General features: G+C 41.8%; 2 protein-coding genes across 6 annotated transcripts in view; one reads left to right on the forward strand and one right to left on the reverse strand.

Moving 5' to 3' along the window:
* The first annotated feature begins 858 nt into the window (after positions 1–858).
* ccdc66 (coiled-coil domain containing 66) lies at positions 859–15,221 on the forward strand. 3 transcript variants are annotated; one of them, XM_050039085.1, is made up of 21 exons: positions 859–1,025; positions 2,442–2,500; positions 2,922–2,944; positions 3,111–3,365; positions 3,463–3,727; positions 3,821–3,971; positions 5,305–5,399; positions 6,265–6,323; positions 6,873–6,965; positions 7,417–7,551; positions 7,652–7,884; positions 8,618–8,702; positions 8,816–8,974; positions 9,106–9,178; positions 10,407–10,490; positions 10,619–10,856; positions 11,001–11,211; positions 11,352–11,404; positions 11,597–11,775; positions 12,037–12,152; positions 12,656–15,221. In XM_050039085.1, the coding sequence occupies exons 1-21, from the start codon at positions 1,015–1,017 to the stop codon at positions 12,755–12,757; spliced, it is 2,679 nt and encodes an 892-aa protein (XP_049895042.1). In that variant the 5' UTR covers positions 859–1,014; the 3' UTR covers positions 12,758–15,221. The 3 variants fall into 3 exon arrangements, with proteins under 3 accessions (XP_049895042.1, XP_049895045.1, XP_049895043.1); XM_050039088.1 differs by having other exon boundaries at positions 10,410–10,490; XM_050039086.1 differs by having other exon boundaries at positions 3,114–3,365.
* Positions 15,222–17,382: 2,161 nt separating this feature from the next.
* Positions 17,383–24,924, reverse strand: part of tasora (transcription activation suppressor a) — a 47,000-nt gene continuing 39,458 nt past the window's right edge. For 2 of the 3 annotated variants that reach the window (XM_050039083.1, XM_050039082.1), the window contains exon 29: positions 22,687–23,991. In XM_050039083.1, the coding sequence (XP_049895040.1) occupies positions 23,410–23,991 (582 nt within the window). In that variant the 3' untranslated portion in view covers positions 22,687–23,409. Of the gene's footprint in view, positions 19,947–22,686; positions 23,992–24,924 lie in introns of those variants that run through there. The other variant, XM_050039084.1, reaches the window with a different exon arrangement.

Here is a 24,924-nt window from a genome sequence, read left to right on the forward strand (position 1 = left end):
ATGCACAATATTCAATATAGATAATATAGACTAGTAATAATCTTGTAGTGATTATAGTGAGGTTTTTTTATCATTAAAAAAAGTTCCTTCCCCAGTGTTACGTCATTGCTGCAAAGTACATCAATTTATCACCAATTAAAGTATTTAAAGATCATTAATTAGTTAGTAAATTGCCATTACTAACTATCTGGCAGGTAATTTGTCATTTAATGTTACAAAAATGCATTACCTATGGGTAATTATTACAAAATAAACTCTAATGCCATGATTTCATGGCATTAACTGCACATAATAACATTACTTTGCCAATAATCACCTTGTAAATTCTAATGACAATACTATTGCAAATAACCTCAAACTGCATGTTGATAGAAATTGATCGATAGACTTTATTGGTGTGTCCAAAGTATCAATTATTGATTAAATAGTAAACCATATGCCCACAAGCCCAGTTTCTCAATGTATTTTTCTGACGGTTGCCTTCACTGACCTTTTTGACAAGACTAATACAGTACACTGTATCTGGGTGCTGTCTCCACATAAAAATGTAATTTAATAGTTTCTTGATATAGTAAAAAAGTTAGAGTATATAAGTGTATCAGCTGCAGTGATCATTAAGTATGTAACCGTAAGTAAAAGTGACGTAAGGAGGCTAGCAGTTACATTTTGGCTCGTTTGTTCCGTCGTTTCAAATAAATGCTCAGCTACCGCAAACGCAACATCATCTAACGTAAACGACCAATAAAGGAACTTGATTGGCTCTCAGTTTCACAGTGAAAATGAATTGGCCAATCAGTGAAGCCGTTCTTGGTCGTTGTCAGCAACCAACGTACACAATTTACCAACCAGGAAGTGGAGAGTGAGAGGCAGTGGGGTCAGCCCAGAGCTGGACAGGAGCTCTTTTTTTTTTTTTTAAAACGTTAACATTTACGAACCGTTTGTTTCTGATTTCATAAGATTGTCGGTAAACGCGCTTCCGTCTCGTTCACGGTGTAACGTATATTTTCTGTCGGCATGAATCTCGGGTGAGTCTGTGCTTTTTCCAAATGACCAGTAGCTAGCTAGGCTAACATACTGACCGACATGTGTCGCAGTGAAATGCTTGCAAACAGTAACATAACTAATCAAATGCGCTCAGTGCAAATAATATATAATATATGTCCGCTGTGGTTCAGCCTTTAACCCACAGAGCTTCTGCTGTTCGCTGTAATCAATCTACAAGAAATGAGGACAAAATCAGTCAAATAATAATGAGCTTATGTTCCTGCAAACAAGAACGATTAGCTATAGTCAGTTCATGTGAAACAAGCCAAGCAACAAAGCAGAGTAACGTTAATGACTGAAAATCTGTAACGTTATTAAACATTGTCTGTGTTTAGAGTCAAATTTATGTCATTATACTTTGTTGTCATTGCACAGAGAACAGGTAATGAGACAACAAAATGCAGTTTAGCATCTAAAATGAATTGCAAAAAAGTACAGTGCAGTGTGATATACAGAATAAACAGTGATGTATAGAATACATATAGAATATTCAGTACATATGTAAACACTGGATGTGTATGAGCAGTGTGAACACATATAGATGGATAGATATATTTAGTATGAACATAGAAGTTGTAGTAGGCAGTGCAGGTATAAGTATAAAATATATAGTGCAGCTGTAAGTGCAAGTTATTATATACAAAAATATTGAGTTATGATATGAGTAATGGTCTTTAGGTAATAGAAATATACAGTACAGACAGTGGTATGAAATGTATGGGTATATGAGTGTGTATAAAGTGCAGGTAAGGGTGTGTGTGTGTGTGTGTGTGTGTGTGTGTGTGTGTGTGTGCAGTAGGCAGGCAGTGTTGAGTGAGAGCTAGCAGCTGGTGTGTTCACCCATTGTGTGAGTTCTGCTGTGCTGCACCATGCTGCACTCAGTAATGTTATTACTTGGCAACGTGATACATTGTTTACTATTTCAGTATCTCAGTGTCACAAAGACAAGGTCTACAAACTCTTTATTTTAAAGTAACTAGCGTAAGGTTTGGTGATTAAGACCGAAGGCAGGCAAATATGTGTCTTTGCGCCCAAATGACTGAGACATGAGTCTGGAATGAGGCAGGTGCTTCAAAGGAAATCACAATTTGAAAAAAAAGACAGAACTTATTCGCTTACTGCTGGAATATTCATTAATTTACCACAATTTTGTCATATATCTGATGAAGTTAAAACAGATCAGTTACAGGACGCTCTCACTGCTGGATCCAGCACTAACACAGGAAATTATTTTTGCAGCAAGACAGCGTTAAAACACAAACACAAAAAAACACAAGACAGTTGAAAGCATTAACAGAGCGTGTACTTTACATACAATCAAACCCTCAGTCTGCTCACTACTCTTACGTCCTTGTGTTTCTGCTGTTTGCTTTGATATTTCCCCTTTTTGTAAACAGGGACGGCCTGCTGTTTGAGCTTGAAAATGGAAAACCGAAGTTGATTTTACTCAGTCATGGTGAGACCCCTCTGCTTTTAAGTTTACACTCATTTGCTTTTCTTATTAGGTCCTTACCTTCAGTAGAAAATATGTATTAAAGGTATCTTTGCAGAAATTATAAGATGATAAGTTAGTTAAATTACATAAAATTAATTTTGAAAAAATGGTTTTGACTTTAGTCAACTGTTTTAAAATTAAACTGTAATTCAGTGACACAGTGATATTTTCAAATTAAATGTTTAATGGTGCTAATTGTTTCACATTACTTATATCTAATTTGTATACCGCTTTTGTAAAAAAAAAAAAAAAAAAAGGCTTTTTGCACATTTCAGTTTTTGCATTGCCTTATTTCAGACTTACAGTAGTATAGTGAATATGAACAAACGTGTATGGCATAATATTCATGGCTGCTCACTGTCGCGTCTTTCTGTCACTGCAGGTGTTGAGAAGAATCCAGCAAAGGTAGGAATCGTCTTTACACCCTTAAGCACCTGGGTGTCTACATATCACAGTACACAGCGCAGGTTTATGTTTATAATGGACAATAAAGCGGACAGGAAAAAAAAGATAAAATTCTCCTGGTGTTTTGTGGTTTTATCTTGTCTGATTTAATTTAACTCGATCCCAGCAGCTGTCCTGCAGGCCCAGAGCGGCTAACATCCTGAGCTCCAGGCAGCCGTCCTGTGTGGAGGGGGTGCAGGGAGAGGAGCGTCCAGCCCGGCAGCTGGCAGGGAGGCACAGAGAAACCAAGAGCAAGGCAGGAGGAGCAGCCGTCTCCTCCACCTCTAACGCCACCACCACCGCTGGGGGGAGGAGCTCGACTCTGACATCATCTAAGACACATGAGAATCACAAAGGAGGCAGCGCCAAAGTTGTAGGGAAGGTAAGTTTCATGCGCCATCTCATTTCTTTGCTTTACTCTGGACCCTTCATCTTCTGATATACATTTATCTCCTCTGCCTGTGTGTGTTTGTGTGCAGGTGAAGTCAGACAGACACAAACACAGCACTACTGTTGGCTCCTTGAGAGACAATGGGAAAACAGGACAGCTTCAGAACAGAGAGACACGAGCCAGTGGAAAGGTGGGACTAAAAGACACAGTGGCCAGTGGGGACGCGGGACTGAAGGATGGCATGGTGTGTCTGACCAGTGAGCAGCTACAGAAGCTCCTGAGCACAGTCCACACCTCCAGCAATGGCCCACACCCACCAGAGGACCCCAGGACCCGGGGTGCTGGTAGTGATGGTAGTGTTAACAGTGGTAGTGACTAAAGCACAGACATTAGACTTTCCCTCCTTGTCAATATAATTTACAAGTTTGTGTCTTTTTCTCTGTTAGGAAATCAAGCCGACTCAAAATCTGGCTCCTCAATGAATAAAGGAGGAGGAGGAGGAGGCGAGGGTGAAGGAGGAGGCGGAGAGATGAAAGAGGAAGACAGAGGGGGAGGAGGAGCTGAAACAACTGAAAGATCACAGGATAAAGATAAAAGGTGGGGAGCGTGCATCAACAGGCTTTTGTAAAGGACATTTGCACAAATTTCCTTTGAATTAAAAGACATAAATCAATATTTATTTAGCTGATGATAATAATAAATGTACAGGACATTTGGACACTTTAATTTCCTATCGGTGAGGCCATTCTTCTTTTCTAAGATCACCATAAATACAAATTGTGGTCAGGGTCAGGGGACACACACAATACCGAGGATTGGACCAGATCTATATTTAACTTCTTCATGTCTTCACTGTGTTTCTTTCACTCTGTTGTCATATGCACACACATGCACACACAGGACCTATAGATGCAATAAATGGAAAGCTGTCAGAGCGAGGGGGCTGCTGAAATGGCACCTCTCCAGCTACCAGTCCACACTCCATATCCATACTCCCTGTGAACTGAGCTACTGCTGCCCTCAAAAAAGATGTTTGGTGTTCAGAATGATTTACAAATGCATTTGAGATAATCCTTTTTACTGCTGCATTCTGGTTCTGTCCTCTGAAGCAGTGGTTTTAAAACTTTTTTCAATAGTAACCCCCTTTGAAATATTTCTTTCAGCCAAGTACCCCCTAACCAACGTTAAACATTTTATGATAGATAGAAAGAAAAAAGCCTATACAAAGAGGTGGAATAAAGTGAGGTAAATCCCATTACATCATATTCTACCTGATAGCCCACTGACAGTATTTTGTAGGGTCTGTTTTTGCGATCTTTTTCACTCCTCTCTGTGCTACGTAACGGTTCGACTAGGAATCCATTTGCTTTATTTTATGTTATCCTTTAATATTGAAACTGGCTTCCCAGTGACAGTAAACGAACATAAACATGAACGTTTGTCGCAGCAGTTGACAGTTTTTACAGCAGTTAATGTAAAGTTCTTCTTCTTGATTGTTGATCTTGAAGAAGGCCCAAATAGAAGAAGTGCATAGGGAGCCAGAGTGTGTGACACTTGTTTCAATAATCAAGTCTACTGCCAGTGATCAGCACCTTGTCATAATTCTGGGTGCGTGTTACTTTTTAATAATTTAAATTTTGACATTTTTTACATTAACATTAAAAAAAATCCCTCATAGCCCCCTGCGGTTTTGTAAAATACCCCATGGGTTCACGTACCCCCAGTTGAAAAACTCTGCTCAAGAGACATGATGTGGGGACAAACTAAGATTTATAATTTTTTTTCTTCATCAAGCAAAAAAAACAAGAAATATTCTGACAGTTTGCTGGTGAGGAGGTCTGTTGTGCTCCCATAGTGTGGAGATGTGTTTTTAGAAATCTGTGTACCTTAAAATGTCAGTTAAAAGCAGGATGTGGCTGCTGTCGTTTAGGTTGTCTGGATGTCCGTTCAGCTGGCTGGAGGAGCGACAGTCAGACAGCAGAGCAGCCATCGACGCCAAGAAGGCTCAGTGGAGGAGAGAACTAGGTATACACACACACACACACACACACACACACACACACACACACACCTGTAATGCATATTCATACTCATTATTGTGACAAACCCACATCACCAGCTTCACAAACTGTTTTAGCCTCTTTCAGCTCTAAGTTTTGGTTTTACGACACATTTGTTTGTTTGTTTCAGTCTCAGTGTTTCCAGCAGCACCAAACAACAAACAGACAAAGTTAGAGACAAGCTGGTGAATAAAGTGGAACCTCTAGTTGCTAATGAGCCAGATATTCTTTTAAGGCCCAGAAAACACCAAACTGACCTCAGGGAACTAGCAGCGATGAAAGCCCTCTACTGCGTCACTGTGTCTTGGGCCAAAAAAGTTGCACATGAACACACCGCAAAGACTACAGCTGACAGCCGAGCAGCATGTACGTTCTGCGACTGTGTGAGAGGAAATAACTCTCCACACAGCAGGCGGCAATCATCTGTATTGATCATTCAAAAAGGGAAACCAGAAGATGTCTTCATGATAGCCAGTTAGCACATTAACAACACAATCCAATGTTGAAAGAACAGAGCATACTTACCTGGCACCATTGAACAATAACAAAAACCAAAAGGTCATAAAAATAATCCATACCACAACCGAAACACAAGCCTTTTCTTTATGTACCCAAATTCCCCACTGTTTTTGGAGAGGAAGGAGTCAAAGCTAGTGAGGGTGATTGGATGTAGATGAGCTCACTGCTCTTATCTCTGACACATCTGAATTATTAATCAAATATTATACAGCTGGAGATAAAAATAATGTTTGGGTGCAGCATTTTATTACTGCACTTCTGAAGAACTAAATTATGTTTTACTTGCCTATGTGTGTGTGTGTTTGTGTTAGATGAACAAGTGGCACTGAAGCAGCAGCAGCAGCAGCGTTCGGCTCCTGGCAGACTCCAGGTACGGCAGATATTTCCCCTTTTTAATCTCCAGAGTTTCACTTTGTTGGTTGTTTTTTGTCACCATGGGAACATCTGACAGCTTTGTTTACACACAAGAAGAGCAAACTGCTCCTCGCACTGAAATGGGGCACTGATAAGTTTGTCTCTTTCTAACTGTTAAAGCAAATTAGCACAAAATGTCAGAAAAATTAGAGGAAAATTTAATTTATATTTGGTGTGTTCACACAGATTTGGTTGAATTGTTCTCACTAAATGCACGGCAAATGCACTTTTCTTAGTCTCTTTTTTCCCCACTAACAGCTGCACAGGCACTTTTATGTGAGGAAAACATTTCTGGAGGTTGTGTTGCATATTTTACACCAATAACAAAACATATTTACAGATATATTCAATTAAATTTATCAGGTAGTCATTTGAACTAAAGGATAATATCTATAATATATAATACTAATATCATCTGAAGAAGACCAAATCCAAGATTGAGATGGACTGGAAATATATTTCCTTTCATAGAATATTTCATAATCTAATCGTGTGTGTGTTTCAGGCTGAGGAAGACACAGAGAGCTTGTTCTCAGTGCAGAGCTCCGTCAGCCACAGAGATCAGCCTGCAGCCATCAGATCCAGCCTCAGACTCGGGGTAAATAGTGAAAGTCTTTGTCACACTGAGAAGCACCTGAATGCTGATGAAGGATCAAACACAAAGGAGGAAATCCTTTGTGTTTGATCCTTCATCCCGGTGAACACAAACTTGATCAAGCCACAATGGCACCAAATACCAGCATAATGACACATGGATACAGGATTGTATTCTTTCATCCCGTCAGACTGCTCACATTTAAAAATCCTGTCAGAAACATGATAAAGATTCACATTTCTCCAGCATAAATTGAAACTAGATAACCTTTCTTTAAACCCAAAAACTAGACTGTAGTAATGGTTTCTTATTTACATGACATTTGAGAAATCAGAATTCTGCAGAGAGCTGACAATAACCAGATTACGGAGGTGCATGTAAACTATTAAAAACACATCAATGAGCCACACTGTTATACTGGATGACATGTTCCTGACCGGTGTTGTCTCTGAAGGAGGTCACCCCGATGGAGGAGGTGCTGAGTGTGGAGCGGAAAGAGGAGCAGAGGAGACGCTGGCTGGAGGAGCTGGACCAACAGAGAGAGGAGACGACTGAGCGCAGGAGAAGAGAGAAACTGCTGCAGAGCCAGGTACAGTAGAGACACGTTGATGTTTTACTGTGTTTCACATGAATCAATGATGATCTGGTGTTTCATGTTTATTACTTTACTTTTGAACGTGTGCCTGCAGACGGAGGATCACGAGCTCTGGGCCACACACTTTGACTCTCTGCAGAGACGGCCTCCAGTCCTGACTGCAGCTCCATCAGCTCCACTTCCAGCCCTGTCCAACAGCTCCGAGCGAGGAGAATGGGAGCCCATGTCCAGTTTGTCCCTGGTCTGGGAGGCCACCAGCAGCTGTGGAGCAGAGAGTGTCGGGGGAGCCAGCATAGATACAACCAGCGGGTACCCAACTAGAGCCAAGTAAGAGGGTCGATGAGGGTATGAACAGACCTGCACAGAAAAATATTGTGACAGTTTATAGATAAGTGCCTGCAAAATCAAACATAATTTTCTGTTGATGACAGTAAAGTTGAATTCACCAGTTGGACCACAGCAGGTCACAGTTTCCACTTACAACTGTAACCATGCTTACACGCTAATTTCGACATAAAGCAAAACTTTAAGGCCCTGAAACACATTTTCTCACTCAGCTGATGGTACCCTTTAGAAAAACAAAATCTTTTTTGGCAAAGTTAAAACAATTTGGTAATTTCAGATAACAGATTTCTGAGAGCGGTGAGAGAGAACCAAAACAGGCGTGGGTTGGACAGCTAACAAATGAGCTGGAACTCATTCATAAAGCTCTGTAAAGCTGAGGGGAGCTGCAGATTCAGGTTGTAATTCTTTGCAGGTTCATCAGTACACGTCACATCGATAATATTGAAAAATAATTGAAAAAATATCTCTTATAGCTGATTTAAAATGGCATTAACTCAGTAAAGGGTGTATTCTGACTGGTATGGGACTTCAAAACACATGTTTAGGACTTGGACATGACCTGGAACTTTTTGGACTTCACTTGAGATCTGACTCTGGACGTTATGGCCAAAACTTGAGAATTATTTTTGTGGCTTGCAAAACGGTTAGTGAATAAGAAGTCCAGATATATTTGAGTAAATGTTCAGCATCCATTGTTCTCCTGTGTTTCATCCAGCTATCTGAGGACCATGACCGCCCTGCTGGACCCCGCCCAGATAGAAGAGAGGGAGAGGAGGAGGCTCAAACAGCTGGAGCAGCAGGTAGGAGGAGGAAGAGGAGGAGTGGAGTAGGAGTAGAGGGGGGAACAACACAGCGAGGTTTTATTGCTTACCATCCTAAATATTTTACTGTCTCCTCACGTCTCCTTCCCTAGCGAGCGATCGAGGCCCAGATGGAGGAGCGGCGGCAGCAGAGGGAGCGAGAAGAGGCGAGAAGGAGAGAGGAGGAGGAGGAGGAAGAGAGGAGGGTGGCGCTGGAGAGGGAGATGCTTGAGAGACAGTACGAGCTGGACACACTGAGGGAGAGGCAGAAGGTCAGGACACAAACACAAACACAAAAAGTGCACAACTCTTCACCAGAAATGTTATCCATTGTCTGATGAGGGGAAAGTTAAAGTCACAGTTGTGTGAGTGTTTGACTTCTGTGTGTATTTGCACTGTGCAGTTGAGCCGTCAAGCAGAGGATTCAAAGAAAGACCGCGATGACGGGAAACATCAGGAGACACTGGAGCCCAGCGGTGGGTGGAGCATTTGCAATAGTGCTGCAATACAAACCCAAACAATTGCACTATGAAACACTGACCCCAAAAACATCCTTCGGGTGTTTTTTACAAACCTTGCACATCACACATCAGCAGTGACCTTTTTCATAAAAAGTGACAATTGGCATTTAAAGTAACCATGTACAGTGCTGTGCAGTATGTCTAAGCTGCATGGAATGGGGAGTACAGTTTAGCATCACAACAGCCTGTGGGAGGAAGCTGTTAGGCACTCTACTGGTCCTAGATATGACGCTGCGGTAGCGTCTGCCTGATGGCAACACTTCAAGTGCCTGTGGAGAGGGTGTGAAGGATCCCTGATGATGCTCAGAGCCCTGTTCCTGCATCGCCTCTGAAAAAGTTCCTGGACGGAACGTAGTGGCACTCCAACGATCCTCTCCGCTGTCCTTACTATCCTCTACAGGGCCTTTTTATCTGACACACTGCAGCTGGCATACCAGGTGGAAATGCAATGTGTCACAATGCTCTCAACCACACTTCTGTAGAATGTTATGAGGATGCTGGTGGGAAGGGATGCTTTTTTAATTTCCTGAGGAAATGCGGTCTCTGCTGGGCACACTGGGACCAGGAGAGTTGTTATATAAGACGACTGTTGTGGCTGCTTGAGGTGCCGCTAGTGTTTTACTACTTTATAGACAATTAACCCACCAGTTGGATGGAAAGGAACATCCAACTGGTAGGAGGCCTCAGGGCAGACCGAGAACATGCTGGAGGGATGATATATGTCTCATCTGGCCTATGAATGCCTCAGGATGTGCCTCAGGACGAGCTAGAAAATGTGTTGCTGGGGAGAGGGATGTCTGGAGCACCTTGCTCAGCCTGCTGCCCCCTCAGCCCAGCTCTGGATAAGCGGATAAAAACAGATAGATATACAGTTAGCTAGTTAAGTCTAGTGGTTTCCAGTTTAGAAGTAGGGCCCCTCCAAAGGGTCGTGAGATGATTAATAGGACAGAAAAAAAGAAAAACAAAAGTTCTGCGACACAAAATTGCAGAAATATTTTGGATTTTTATATAATCTTTGCAGTTTTTTCTAAAATATTGGAGAGTTTAACCTTATTTAGTCTCAAACAGTTATTAAAGTAAAGTCATTTCGGAAGTTTAAAGGGAAAATGTCTCTTTGATGGAACCACTGATGACCAGGTTATTTGTAATGACAACTCCTCCAACTGTTGGTGTGTTTCTTCAGCAGTTACCAAACAGAGTGAGTGTTCAGTGGAGGAGGAGGTCAGCAGCTCAGCCTCCTCATACAGAGACACGGCTGTACAGACAGGTGAGTCAGCTATCACTACCACAGACACAACTACTACTACTACTACTGCTGGTTTAATATCTAATTGCTTGATGTGATGTGCTCTTTAAGTGTTGAAGATCCTTACACATTTTTCCTTCCCTCCATAGAAGCAGCTCCGTCTCTCCCACTCAGAGTTCAGACTCCTGACGTCTCTGCACAGTACCAGCCGCCTCCTTCTCTGTCTGCTGCACCTCCAAACGGCAGGAACCGAGCGGTGAGAACAGGCAAGGAGAACATCTGTCTGCCAGGAGTAGGAAGTGGTGGTGGAGGAGACCCGTATGAAGCGTTTGCCAGGACAGATCGGAGCAGGAGAGACAAGAGGAGGCCGGAGTGGAACACACAGAGGTAGAAACACACCTGTCTCACATTTAGATGATCAGTAAGCAAATCTAGTTCCTTATTCAACCCTCTAAAGTTAAAAATGCCCAATTTAAAAATCCAAAATCTCTCCCATGATCCCTCCCTGTACCTGCAACTTCTTTCCTCCAGGCCCAACCGTCGGTTCGTCCCAGCCTCAGAGCGTTACCCGGCTGCTCTGCAAAAGAACAGACAGGAGAGTCGACAAAAGAGGCAGGCTGAGCTCCTTGCTCTGCAGGAGAAGACCCGTCTCTCTAGGGCTGACCCTCCTCCTCCTCTTCAGCAACAGGAACCTCGTCTGTGCTCCAACCCCACACAGACCAGGCCCAGTCCCACCAAGAGGGTAGGGGCCTCTGTCTTAATTTTATTCATTCTAAAACTTAACCGTGCTCTTGAGGTCACAAACCTTACTAACTTCTGCACTGCAAACCAACTTCCTGACAAACATTGAGTAGTTTTTCTGTCTGACCGGTATTGTTCCAGGTGGAGAGTGTTTCCAGAGGACACAGTGTCTCTGCAGCCATCAGCACTGACAGGTGAGCAGCTCAGACTGCAGCTGTCTACCTGTTAAACTCCCGATTCACACCTGACAAACGTTTTAGTAATAATTTATTTTATAGGTTCAAATAAAAACCTGTCCAGTCAGCAGCTGTTTTGATGGTGAGGTGGTTTTGTGTTTTGTGAGCCCACTGCAGTGTTTTGATGTCTCTTGTTGTCATCTCCTCCAGGGGGCGCTCTCCTCCCGTCCCTGCTGTCAGACACAGACTTCAGGGTCAACAGGCACCGCCCTCTTCCACCCCTTCACCTCCACCTGTGGAGTTTGTTCCTTATGTTCGTACTGATGAAGTCTTCAACTTGGACCCACTGGAGCCTGCCGACACCCCACCCCCACCACGCACACACAAAGGTTAGACACACACACATAAACACAGAATAATTAAACTCTGTGACAGGAACTGTACATTTTATTGATAACACTTGAGTAAAAAAACTGGATGCAGGATTTGACTATTTTGATAATTAACTTAAGGATTGAGACTTACAATAGAGTGACAATGCAGTAACAATAGTTAAATAACAATAAAGAAAAACAGAGTAACACCTGTCTGTCATTGGTGACTTCTGCTTATTATACAGAGAGTAAACTATACTTTCTCCTCCTTCAAAGCTCCTCCAGCGTCTCCTCCTGCTCCCTCACATCGACTCCTCCAACCTGAACTGCTTCATAACACACAAACACACCGACAGCAGGAGATCCTGAGAGGCCTGGCACAGCTACGGCAGGTAACACACACACACACACACACACACACACACACACACACACTGTCACATCGATGGAATATTAAAAAAAAAAAACAATGGTCAAATGGAAACAGTAGAGGCCGAGATATCTTCATATATAATCCTGAGTATGGGCCAATCTCTAAACTCTGGATCCTACATTTCCCATAATGCAACTTGATGGATTATTTTCATAAGATGCTCCTTGAACGGTGAACACCAACATCCTTCAAACTCCACGCCTCCATTTTTTTCATAACGCAGGTGTTCTGTTGTAAATTTTTTGTGTCCAAACCAAAGATGAGATAACCCTAATGACATCACTGTGACATCATCAGGGTGGTTCGCAGAGTCTGGAAAAAATTGACTCAGGGATTGACTTGATTCTGAAGCCGGCCTCAAGTGGACATTAGATGAACTGCAGTTTTTGGCACTTGTTCATTGGCTTCACTCTTCAGTCCCTGAAGTTGCCTCTTGGTACAAACCAGTGTTTGTGTTTTCAGGGTTTATTACAGAAGCAGAGGGAGTTGGAGACGGATCTGAATCCTCTACTCAAGCGCCATGACAACGAGCTCCGGGCACCCTCTGCAACGCACCGCATGTGACCTTTGACCCCTGCTCTCTCTGTATGCTGACTGGAGACTGGATGTTCAATGTGCCACGACGTGGAGGATCATCATGGTTCACATGTCACTTGAATATCAGACTGCAGCAGATTTTTGGGAGTTTTCAAGGAATAGCGGAACGTATCAGAGTGAACTTCACCTGTCCTGGATGTAACTAGCATCAGGGAGCAGAGGTGCTTGTTTTATTTTCCTGTCAGCAGCTCAGTAAGTCCAACGACACAAGACTACTTCCTAAATCTTACAAAGTACTTTGCAATACATAGTCAGTGTCTAGTCATAGTTAGATGATGTGGTGGGAAAGCTCAATTTTTAAACTCACATAAGAGACACTATTACATTTATTAAAGATATGATTAATTAAACTTACAATAACAGCAGTATACTACAGCATTACTGGTTATTTAAATGGAGTCCTGTAGGTTAGACGACGTGATTTTGGGGCTGTTTCTGCTTAAACAAAAATGATCTTTCGCTTTAACAAAAAGGTCTATCTTTGAAGGAGTCCTTTCAGTAATCTTTTCAGACACTCATAACAACACTAACTTATGATAACTATCAGTGGCAATAAAAACTACGATTTGGGAGATTTAAATTGACGGTGAAACTCTGCCTCAAGTGATGACACTGCAGCTCGGCTGCTGCTGTCATTCAGTACTGGATCAGTTTAAAAAAATTTTCCCATTAGTGAGTTAGAAACAAAAACATGGGAACATAAGGTCCAAGTTGAAAAATACCCTTTAAAGTAATAGTTCAGTTTCTTTGAAGTGGAGTTGTATAAGATACTTAATCCATAAAAGGTATTTTACCTACAGTAGATGTCAGTCAGAACACCCCCAGTTTGGAGAAGCAGGCTGGGGTCCGACACAGAACCTCAGCAGTGGACTGCTGTCAACAGGGGTCAGCAATAATGTGTATTTTAGCCACTTAAAAAGTCCCACCAAAACACAGTCAGTATCAGTTTAAGTGTACGCTATATTGAGAGTATTTTAACCGATTCACCTTTCAGTCAGACAGCTCTTTCTGGGAGAGTTAACAATTTCAGTTCCCCATCTATACCCTCATCAAAGGCACCAGACTCCTGACAAAACAGTAATTTTAGCACGCTGAACACAGTGGCGTTTAAAAGGGTTAGTTTGAGTCACCAAAGTCACACAGTAACACAAACTAACTAACTGACTGATTGAAGCAGCAGTTGATCAGCAGCTCCTGTGTTCAGTGAGGTAAAATCACTGCTTTTCTCAATGAAGAGAATGATAAAACAGCTTCATTTTCCTGTCTGGCACTCCAAACTGGGGAAGCAGGCAGGAGTCTGACATCTACTGGGGGACATCTACTGTAGGTAATATACTGTAATATACTAGCTATGGATAAGTATCTCACACAACTCCACTTCAAAAAACTACACTATCCCATTAACTCTGGATTAAGTTTATTTGACATTCAGAGAGCCACACAGCAGCTCGTGGTAGCTCTGTTTTCCCACTCAGTGTAAAAGGATGTGACGCTTTGCGGGTGAATACCTACTGTATCTGTTCTGGCATTTTCACTATTGAAAACACATGGCTCTGTGTGCATCTTCAGACTGAGCATAAAGAGGGTTATTTGTGCAAATCTTTATTTACCACAAACAGCCAATGTTCCGTCAATACAGACATTAGCTGTAGAAGAGTTGCAGCAATATAGTGGGACGATGTTAACTCTGTAATGTTATGGACAAATTCATTTGAACCAATCTTATGTTGGTTTGAATGTGTTTGAACTTGATTATTATTAATTATTTTTAAAGAGACAGGCTTACAGGAGGTGATCCATTCGAGCCAGTGTGCATGAACAGTGGACATGGGTTTTTTAATGTACTCCAGCCTTTAATGTGACAGGCAGCTAAACAGTAAAGACTGTGTCGTACTAACAGTAACTAACATTTGTCTTCAGTCTGAACCTGATTTTAAAATCAAGAACATTTCTGACTTTATTTTTGAACACTTAGAAAACTGAAATGTGAGTTGCAGGTTCGACTGACCGAGCTTTTAACTTTGACTACAAACCCCTCAGTGTTTATTTAAATCTGCTCCTTCAGTTCTACCTCACATCAAGACGTGTTCTCACTAAATGAGTTTATGTGGGTGATTTAACATTTTATGTAAAGATTGTATTTTAAAATTCAGTTTTTAAATGCACTTTTCATAATGACACTGTACCTAACAGGTATTGAGTTTTACCTTTTTTTTATTTCTTCTTCTTCTGGGCGCCTCGTCCTTTTCTTTGGAGTAATCGTTCCTGCAGAGGAGCACAGCACTTATTTAAATCATGAATGAAAGATGTATTTTGTTTCTTCAGCTTCCTGCTGGCAGAGGAGTTTTGTTTTTGATTCTGTGTTGTGTAATTTTTCTGGTTATATTGTATTGTGTTTTTTATTTATTGCAAATAAAGAATGTAAAGTGTTCTGAGACCCTTTCCATTTGTTACAACTGCACTTCATTTTGATTTAATTTGTATTTTGGTAACACCTGATCTGTGAATTCCCCCCCAACTTACCTACAGTGTGTTCAATTTAAAAACTCAACATGTGTCATCTAGAAAATTAGTCAGCTATTTTCATAATTGACTGTCATTAACATTTTAAGCAAAAATACCAAATGTTCTCTGACATCAGCTCCTCAAACATGAAGATTTCCTGCTTTTCTGTCTCATATGACAGTAAATTAAAAATCATCAGGGAACACTTAATCGCAAATGAAAGTGACAACAGGTGCAATGAAGAGACAAAAGCAAGACAACCCCCAAAAAAGGAATGGTTTTACATGTGGTGGCCACAGACACCACATCAGTCTCCTTCCTGACTGATTCTTCTCTAGTTTTGTGTTCTGCTAGTGTCCTTGTCACTACTGGTAGCATGAGGCAGTACCTGCAGGTTGCACAGGTGGTCCAGCTCCTCCAAGATGACGCATCCATATGTGCGGTCGTAAGAAGGTTTGCTGTGTCTCCCAGCACAGTCTCAAGAGCATGGAGGAGATACCAGGAGACCGCCCATTACACAAGGAGAGCTGGACAGGGCCGTAGAAGGGCATCAACCCAGCAGTTCACATCAACAACAACAAATTAACATTTATTATATAACAGAGGAACAGAACAGAAGGAGCTCTTTTTAAAATATAAAATATTATTAATAAAGGTGTTTGCTTCAGTAGAATTGTCCAATTTGTTTTCATTTTTTAAGCAGAAATGCCAAAAATCCACTGGTTCTGATCTTACATGAAAATATCTGTTGGTATTTTTAGTCCTCTGTGATTATAAATGTTTGGTTTTAGACTGTTGGTTAAAATTGAACACATCAGTGTTTATTTAGAACAATTTCCACTACCGTCTGACATTTGAAAATCACGGAAAATCATCACAAGTTTAATCAATAATAAAAACAATCATTAGTCATGGCCATGGTTCTCTGTTGGAAAATAGTGGACTGCCCCAAGTGACGAAGTTCAAGTATCTCGGGGTCTTGTTCACGAGTGAGGGTAAAATGGAGGGTGAGATGGATCAGCGGTTTCGTGCAGCGTCTGCAGTGATGCGGACATTGCCCCGGACTGTTGTGGTAAATAAGGAGCTGAGCCAGAAGGCGAAGCTCTCAATTTACTGGTCCATCTTCGTCCCAACCCTCACTTACGATCATAAGCTCTGGGTAGTGACTAAAAGAATGAGATTGTGGACATAAGCAGCTGAAACGAGTTTCCTCCGTGTGGTGTCTGGGCTCAGCCTCAGAGATAGGGTGAGGAGCTCTGACATCCGGAGGGAGTTCGGAGTAGAGTCACTGCTCCTTTGTGTTGAAAGGGGTCAGTTGAGGTGGGTCAGGCATCTGATCAGGATGCCTCCTGGGCACCTCCCGTTAGAGGTGTTTCAGACATGTCCCACTGGCAGGAGGCCCCGGGGCAGACCCAGAACATGCTGGAGGGATTACATACTTCACCTGATCCCAGGAGACGCTGGGAAGAGGGGTGTCCAGGGTGCCCCGCTTGGCCTGCTGCCCTGGCGACCCGGCCTCAGATAAGTGGATAAAAATGGATGGATGGGTAAAGAGCCAATATTCCTGGGCTCCTGGCAACACTGAAATATGTTATTAACACAAACAGGTCTATTCTGCTAAAGTGTACGTACACAGTGTGCATTCAACAGCTTTATACTTTCTAAAGACTGAAAATAATAAATCAAGTAAGTCTAAAAATAAAAAAACAATGTTACTCACACAGGACTCAAACACCAGTGTCCTGTGTGAAAGTCCTGTGCTTGAGAATATCCTAGATTGGCTACTTCTGACTCTAACTATGACCTCTTTGCCCAAATCCTAACCGCTTCTGACTTTGACATGTCTGAGTGACGAGTACTAGCCAGTCACACTGGGATCTATAATAATGCCTCGTAGAGACGGATGTGAATAGCTGAATAGCTGCAGTGTTAGTATTCTCCCCTGGGTGCAAATAGACACTCTGTAAATTTAAACCCCAGCACAATTTGAGTTTCTAAGCTGACCCAAACTCAGACTTTTAAGCTCCACTCATGCATAACAATTTCACATTACCATTATACAGAAGAACATGGAGGCAAACTCTGGTTTACACAGGCGACTTTTAATACAAAAAACTTCTGATGTAAAAAAAACAAAAAAAAAACATAAAAAATGACTTTTAAGTTAAAATGAGTTTGTTACAGAGTCACTTCCTACTGTACAACAGCAACTAAACACAAACAGCTCTCAGGGTAACAAACCAAACATTCAGTACAAAAAACGGTGTTTTTTTTTTTTTACAAGACAAAGAATCCACTGGAAGACGTGTAAGGCAGTCTGTCCATCTCGGTTTTTTAAAGTTCTTTAAAAGTCTTAGTGTCCACTTCAACAATGGTTTCTCCCATGATGCAAAGAGAACAAATAAGCAGCTACTGTAGAAAAACATCATGTAGAAAAAATCCTCAATGGCTCCTTTTAAGAAACAAATGTGTGGAGTTGTTGGAGTATTAGACTGTTGACAGAAAACTGTCAAAACCGTCGAGCTGGTGGTGCGTTCAAGAAAGCCGGGAACTGGGATCCAATCAGAGGCTTTTTATATTTTAGTCCAGCTCTTACTCAGAGCTGCGCACAGGAACAAAACAGGTGAATATTGACTCAAAGCTGTTTAAACCTGAGACCATTCGTTAGGTTAGAGGATGATCTCTCTGAGTTGAAAAGCACCTCCAGAAATATATCTATGTACATGACAGGTCTGTTCTGAGAGAGATTAAATTAAACTTCTGAAAACATGGCAGAGAAACTTTTCCTTTTTTAAAATCTGCTGTACACATGTTCAAAGGGGTTTTTACATTAGTGTTTTTTTCCCTTTAGTGGTTTATTATTAGTGTTTTTCTGACTTCTTTAGTACTAACAGGTCGTGATTACAGTAGATAGTAAACGTTTCCACTACTCTAATATTTTACAGCAGGATTTCTGCTGTGTAAGCAGGCCACACTCTGCACACTACACAAGAGTTATAGTTCACTGGGCTTTAATCAGTGATACTTATATTTTTGGGGGGCATCATCTACAGAGCTTCTTAAGAGTGTTTCAGCGTGTGGTTTCCGATGAATAATGTGGACAGGGAACATAAAATTTGTTTCAGGAAGAAAATAGAAATTCACAGATTGGTAGATAGTGACTTTTTAGTGACCGATCCCGCCCTCAGTGACTTTAAAGGGCCGAGAAGGTGATGTCAGGTGGATGCTGAGTAACAAAAAGACATACTAGAACTAAGAACGGTCTCTTCCACTAAAGTCAATACAAACCAGGACTATCACCTTTTAGAGAATCTCAATCGAAATAATTCAAACACAACTCGTGTAGCCTGGTTGATGTTTTGTTCCATTCAATCTGGATGTCTTTGCTCTCTATGGTGTCGCATGTAAAATGATTTCACTGGAGCTGCAATGATTACTCAATTTCTGTCAATCAACAGAAAATAAATTGGCAATTATTTTCATAATTACAGAAGCCGAGAACAGCCGTGCTCACAAGTGAATTATTTTGTTATCTCAAAATAACAATGCTAATTTTCTCGTGATAACAGGTTAATTTATGGCTTCCACAACCCTGCAGGGGAGAACTGGTGGTTTGAATTTATGAAATAAAGCCTCAATACAAACCAGTGACAAGGACTTTTAAGGTGGAAAAGAATCTATGAAGGTGGGTTTAACCATATCCAGTATTTATAAAGCTTCCACAATGCAGCAAAAGACAGATCTTTGATTTCACGTGATTTATACTGACTTTAAAAGAACCTCTCCCTGTCCAAGTAAATCATGATTTTTGCAACGTTACACCTGCCTGACATCAATTCTTTTCCAACCCACTGTCGCTAAGGGAGCATCTGTGGTTGAGACGAATGCCACTTAAGAGCAGCGTCACTGATTGGTTTCCAGTCAGGGACCTTTTTTTGCAGGAAGTCTCTGCCAGCATTTTCTGTCTGCGTCTCTACTGTCACTATCAAATAAATGATTAAGTGCCCCAGAAAGAGAGATGAGTTTGTATTTTCAACATTCTTCCTGTAAGCAGTGGCTAAAATTCTTGGAGACAGTAATTAGAGTGTGGTTTCCTTCTTTTATCAGTTTAGCACCTGTTAGTATTATGGATGTGCGTGTTTCAGCCTCCCATTCTCTGGGTCATAGAGTGGAAGTGTTTGGTTTCCTAAAACCTGCTACATGAAGAGCAGGAACGTTACTTGGATTAATCAGCTGGTGAAGTTAAGCCGGCTCTCGACATCCCATTAAAGCCTCCTCACCTTTGCCCCCCTCTGTACCTGCTGCTGCCTTGACCCGCGGGGTTGTGGTACCCCCCCAGCAGGCTAGGACCAGTGACATCCCTTCCGGCCTGTCGGAAGCCCCACACCAGGGCAGCAGCACCTGCGGGGCCCAGACCCCCAGGCCAGACAGGTGTGGACCCCAGGAGGCCACCTCCCAGGGTAGTCAGTGGCGCCAGCATGGAGCTGCGGGAGAAAGGCTGGCTGGGGAATCGAGGCATGTGTGGGGAATGCAGGAGGCCGACGCCCCGCTGCTGCTGCTGCAGGCTGTGAGGTGGTGGTTGTAGGTGGGACAGACTCGGCCGGAGCTGCTGGTTGTTCAGTTGCTGCAGGTGCTGTTGGGGCTGCTGGATCTGTTGTAGACGGGGCAGAGCAGGATTTTGGTTGAATTAGCTGGTTCGGATGGACCCCAAAATCTAACCTAAGTGTCAATCTGGGCACTGAGCCTAGACCACAGTCTAAGGAAGTCCTGTTTCTATTGGCTGGTGCTACTTAACAGTTAACAGGTACTGCCTTGTGAGAAACTAGAACTACCATACTATCTCCTGCTTAGCAAGGTTGTTGGGTTTGTTCAAGGATTTACGCCGCAACACAGGACAAGCGAAGATGACTACCTAAACCCCAGTGTCTCTAACCACTGGATATAATAGTGATTATTATTATCAGCAATATCTGTATGTGTTAAAAAAGGCATCTCTCCTCCAAGAGATTATCTGACAGTCAAAGCACAGACGGAGGTATACCCTTTGTTTTTGGTATCCTTTCTGCTACACCAGGGGAGTCAAACTCATTTTAGTTCATGGGCCACATTCAGCCCAATTAGATCTCAAGTGGGCTGAACCAGTAAAACCATTGCATAATAACCTGTAAGTACTGAAAACGTTTATCCATTTACAAAACAGCTGGACACATCTGATGAAAAATAAGATGAAAAAATGTCTCAGTTTTTCCACATTCAGTCAGCCACTGTCATTACATGTGCATTTTTCAGTACATTTCCATTCCTGTGTGGTAGTGCTGACATTAAAATATCGACCTGAAGTGGAAGCTTTTGGGGAAGCAGGTTAAGTTATCCCCTGCCTTACAAACCAATTACAAATCTTAAGTTTTGGCAGCGCTTTAGCAACAGGGTACACAATGTTCAGTATGTTTGAACAGTACCTATCATGCCCAATTTCAGGTTCTCACTTGTATTTAACGTTTCTACAACTATACAATGTTCACATGTTTTAATGTTCAAAAAACACTTAATTTTCCTCAAACTGTCTGTGCTGGAACTCCTGCAATCACTGAGACGTTCCGCTTTAGCACCTGTCTCTTTAAGACCCCTCTCCAAAGTCTGCTCTAATTGGTTAGCGTTCTCGGGTCTTGCGTATCTGCAGTGTTATTGCAGCTGAGGAATGACTGCAATGGAGAATAGAGGCTCTTTCTATCACCAATAAAAGCTTATAAACACAACCAGACATGTACAAGCAGGAATCTGTTCCAAAATCTCGGAGAAATTAAAATTAGCAACCAAGATGACATGTTTTCCTGACGCTAGCATGCAGCTACATGTAGCAATGTAGGCTAGGTAATGTAAACACTTGCAGATGACCGTATGCTCTACACCCCTGTGTGAGACCCTCTGCTGTTGGGCAATAATAGGCATTTCTAACATTTTACAGAACTGTAAAATACAAGTGGCCTTCCACAAGTGTCACTGAAGAAGCCTTAGATGAGAGGATGGGAGGGATTAAAATTAACAAGGTATTTCTCTTTCAGTAGACCAAGCGATCTACTTAGTTTTATTGAGCAAAATAAGGCATGTACAAAATCCCATACAGAGTAAAAATAATATGATTGCCATTGCTTGATTTAAAGGTTCCTTGTTAAGTCTCTTAACGCACTTCTTACTTTTCCTCCGTGTTACTTCTCATTTTATACAGTAGAGCTGACGGAGTTAGGGGGAGTCAGAGCCAGCTGACAGGAACGGTGTATTATATCACTCATTCTTGAGAAGTGGGACCAAATCTTACTGCTTTGGGGTTTTGATTTTTACTCTTCAGTTAGGATGGGTGCCAACCCCAGTGATTAAATTTTTTTGAATGGCACACATAATGAATATCAGACGCAAGATGTGATGGAGTTCATGTTTTATGGAGCTGACAAAAAGTCAGTCATAGCAGCCGTAGTGAAGAGCCATTTTATTTTTCAAAGTTGCTGAGAGTTCTCTTAATGCTAATCAAAACACTCATTTTTAAAACATAATTCTTATTTAGTTTTAAATTAGAAAGGCTAAAGAGTTGACCTGTTATGGTTGAGACACACCCTATAGCAATATTATTTAACTAATTTATCAAAAAATAGAAATCTCAACAGTACGTGAGCAGCATTCCTGCCTTTCCGGAAACCAGGAAACAAGACAGGAGTCCTTGTGATATAGCTAACCCCTTTTATACCTGATTAAATGCTGTTTCTGTAAAATCTGACAAGAGCTGACAAAAAACTGGGACAAATCCTGAAAGGCTACCATTTCTAAAAAATACAGCAGTACATTTTTTCACTAATGTTATTGATACGTACTGTTAATATTGGATTTTGAAGGCTTTTCACACATTTTTAAATTGTTTTAAGTTTACATTTTTGTTTGGGAGGAGACTGTTTTCTGACACAGGGCAAGTTTAGACATTAAAAAAATGAAAGCAGATCAAAACATATTAAAGTATATTAAAGAATATTTTTTCATAAATATAAATTCTGTAAAAAAATAATGTTTTATTCCAGAAATAATGTGTTGATAAGTTATAATTTTGAGGTTTTTTTTTTTTTTTTTTTTTTTGGTAGAACATGATTTGTCCCAATTCTAAAGAATGTGTGATACGTGGTTAAAAATACTGAATGAATGAATACAGTTTGTTCTATAAATGGTTAATACTGAATACCAAGCTCCTCTTTGGTTACACAGAGTATACATGCATGATTTACATATTTAGAGTGCGGTTACACGTTTTTGAGCAAAGCAAAGATTAGAGCACTGGTTCCCAACCTGGGGGTGCTGGCCCCGAATATGGGTCACGAGGTCTTCTTGATTTTACGCAGTGTAAGAAATCATTTTAAAAAAAATACACAGTAAGTCTACTTAGGAAACTAAATGAAAGTATTTTTTAAGTTCAGTATTCAATATATAAACTTAAACATATCTCACAGGATGAGGGCACAGTGAAGACCTGAACACGAGCTACATTCACAGAGCTTCACTCTCCGCTAAACAGCCTCATCACGCATTAGAAAAGTACGTGGTTAAAACAATCAAAGTGCTAACAGAACAATGGCCATGTGTCAGTGAGAAGAAAACACTGAATCTGTCAAAACAGAAGCCTATTTAAAAAAATACATAATACAGCGGAGAATCGTATAAAAACTTCCTAAAATTAAAAGGAAAATCATCTCTGGTACAGTATCAACAGGAAATAATCTGTTAAACATTCATCCAATCGCTTGTTTTACACATCCTGCAGTTATGTGTTCACTCTTTAGGTTATTGGTACAGTTTATCAGTTCTTCTGTACTGTTATCGTTACACAGTGAAAATAATCTAAATATACTTTAAATATGTCACTTAGTCAGAGGTCGTTAGTTTAGTCAGTGATTTAAAAGGTTGGAAACCAGTAGAGTAGAGTAGAGTCTCTTTGGCGTGGTTTCCTTGTTGCTGGCTTGTGAAGGGAGCGCTCACAGAATTCACTATAGGCGTGGGCCCTCTTCTATCACCCCCCTCTGCATTCTGCCCTGTGGCACCTCCCTCAGAGGTGGGATCCAGGCGATTGGTGGAAGGGTTCATTGGTGAGGGACCCTTTGTGGAGGTGCAACAAGGATACAGATGCTGGTTCCATCCTGGGACTGGACCTCGCACCAAGGGCCTTCATGGTGGTTGTAACAGGTGACTTTACAGGCCACCCTCTTTGCACTTTTTCCATGTGCCGGTGCCATGCCAGTGTAGACAACAGTACTGTTCGCTTTGAGGTGCAAATACTGTTTGCCAGGCTTGAGAAATGGCATGTGGTGTGGTACCCATCCTGGTCTGGCGTAAGTTATAGTCTTCCAGACTCTGGGTTGCTTAAGTTGTTCATAGCTAAATTTTTGACCACTGTGGCTGAACAGCTGCAAACGTAGATTTGTTGTCTTGGTGGGACCTTGCTCAGCAGGGGCAGGGGAGCTCTTAAGGATGTTGGATGGGGACTCCGTCCCGCCTTGGATAGGAGCGCAGTCCCCTGTATTTCCAGGTTGCTTTCTTTCCCTTTGTATTCCCTCTGTGTCGGTGGAACATAGGTGTGGAAAGTCCACTTCCATCTGGGAACAGGTGGAACAAGATGTGTGGGAGCTGTGATGGTCTGGCCTGTCTTCCCCCTGGGTAATGGTCTAGGGGTAAGGCAGCACATTAGTGATCTGTGTAAACCAATCTCATGTTCTACTGTTTTGAAATCACATAGCATCCGTGTTTTCCCTCAGTAGAGTAGTAGAGTTTTCTCCCATCACCATCTGTCTGGGTCTATTGTTCTTGGTCTTTCACTTTTCGTTCTCGGACACTTCACTCAAGTGGCTTTAACATTTCTTTGCTCCGAGTCCTGCCTGAGGTCTGGTAATGATTTGGGTAGGATGTGTGATGAGGGGAGGGAACCCAAAGGTAACTTTCCACTAGGGGATAGTTTGTCCCTCGGGGTGGACTCCCTCCCCGACAAAAACATTCACCCCTAACACCAAATAGAGAGAATTACAAATATCCTGGTAGTAATCAGTCTCCCACCAGGAGTTTGGGAGCGTATAACGGCTTTCTTCTCGTTCTACGCAGCTGTGTCGGGGGTTTCATTTAGGGTGGTGTTTAACATGGTGAGCTCTAGAGTGGTGGGAGACTGATATGCCAGTTCCCATTAATGGGCATCCTTCCGGGTCATCCAGGGTCTAACTGAAACTAGAAGTGTCTCTCTGTGGATAGAGGGATTAAACATGCACACCGTGGATTCTGTGATGTTGGGTTTCTTGGTGCTCCCCACTGACCAGGTACTGGTTGAAATATTTTCTCCCTTTTGAGGTCTACTGGGCGTTGCAATGGTAAATCTCTAGGTTTAATCCTGGTCCTTAAAGGGAAATTTCGGTTTATTTCAACCTGTCTCCTAAATTTGTTTCAAGTGACTAGTGACATAAAAATAATAGTTAGCATGTTAGCCGTTAGCCTAGATACAGCCGGGGTGCATAGTAGCGTCAGACCTGTTAAAACGTAAGTGAACGGGCAACCTTCAAGTGCAAAGTTATTCCACTAAACAAGCTTTTTTTTCCACAAAGACCGCCTATATC

This window comes from Epinephelus moara, chromosome 24 (assembly GCF_006386435.1).
Source record: "Epinephelus moara isolate mb chromosome 24, YSFRI_EMoa_1.0, whole genome shotgun sequence".
Taxonomy (NCBI): Eukaryota; Metazoa; Chordata; class Actinopteri; order Perciformes; family Serranidae; genus Epinephelus; species Epinephelus moara.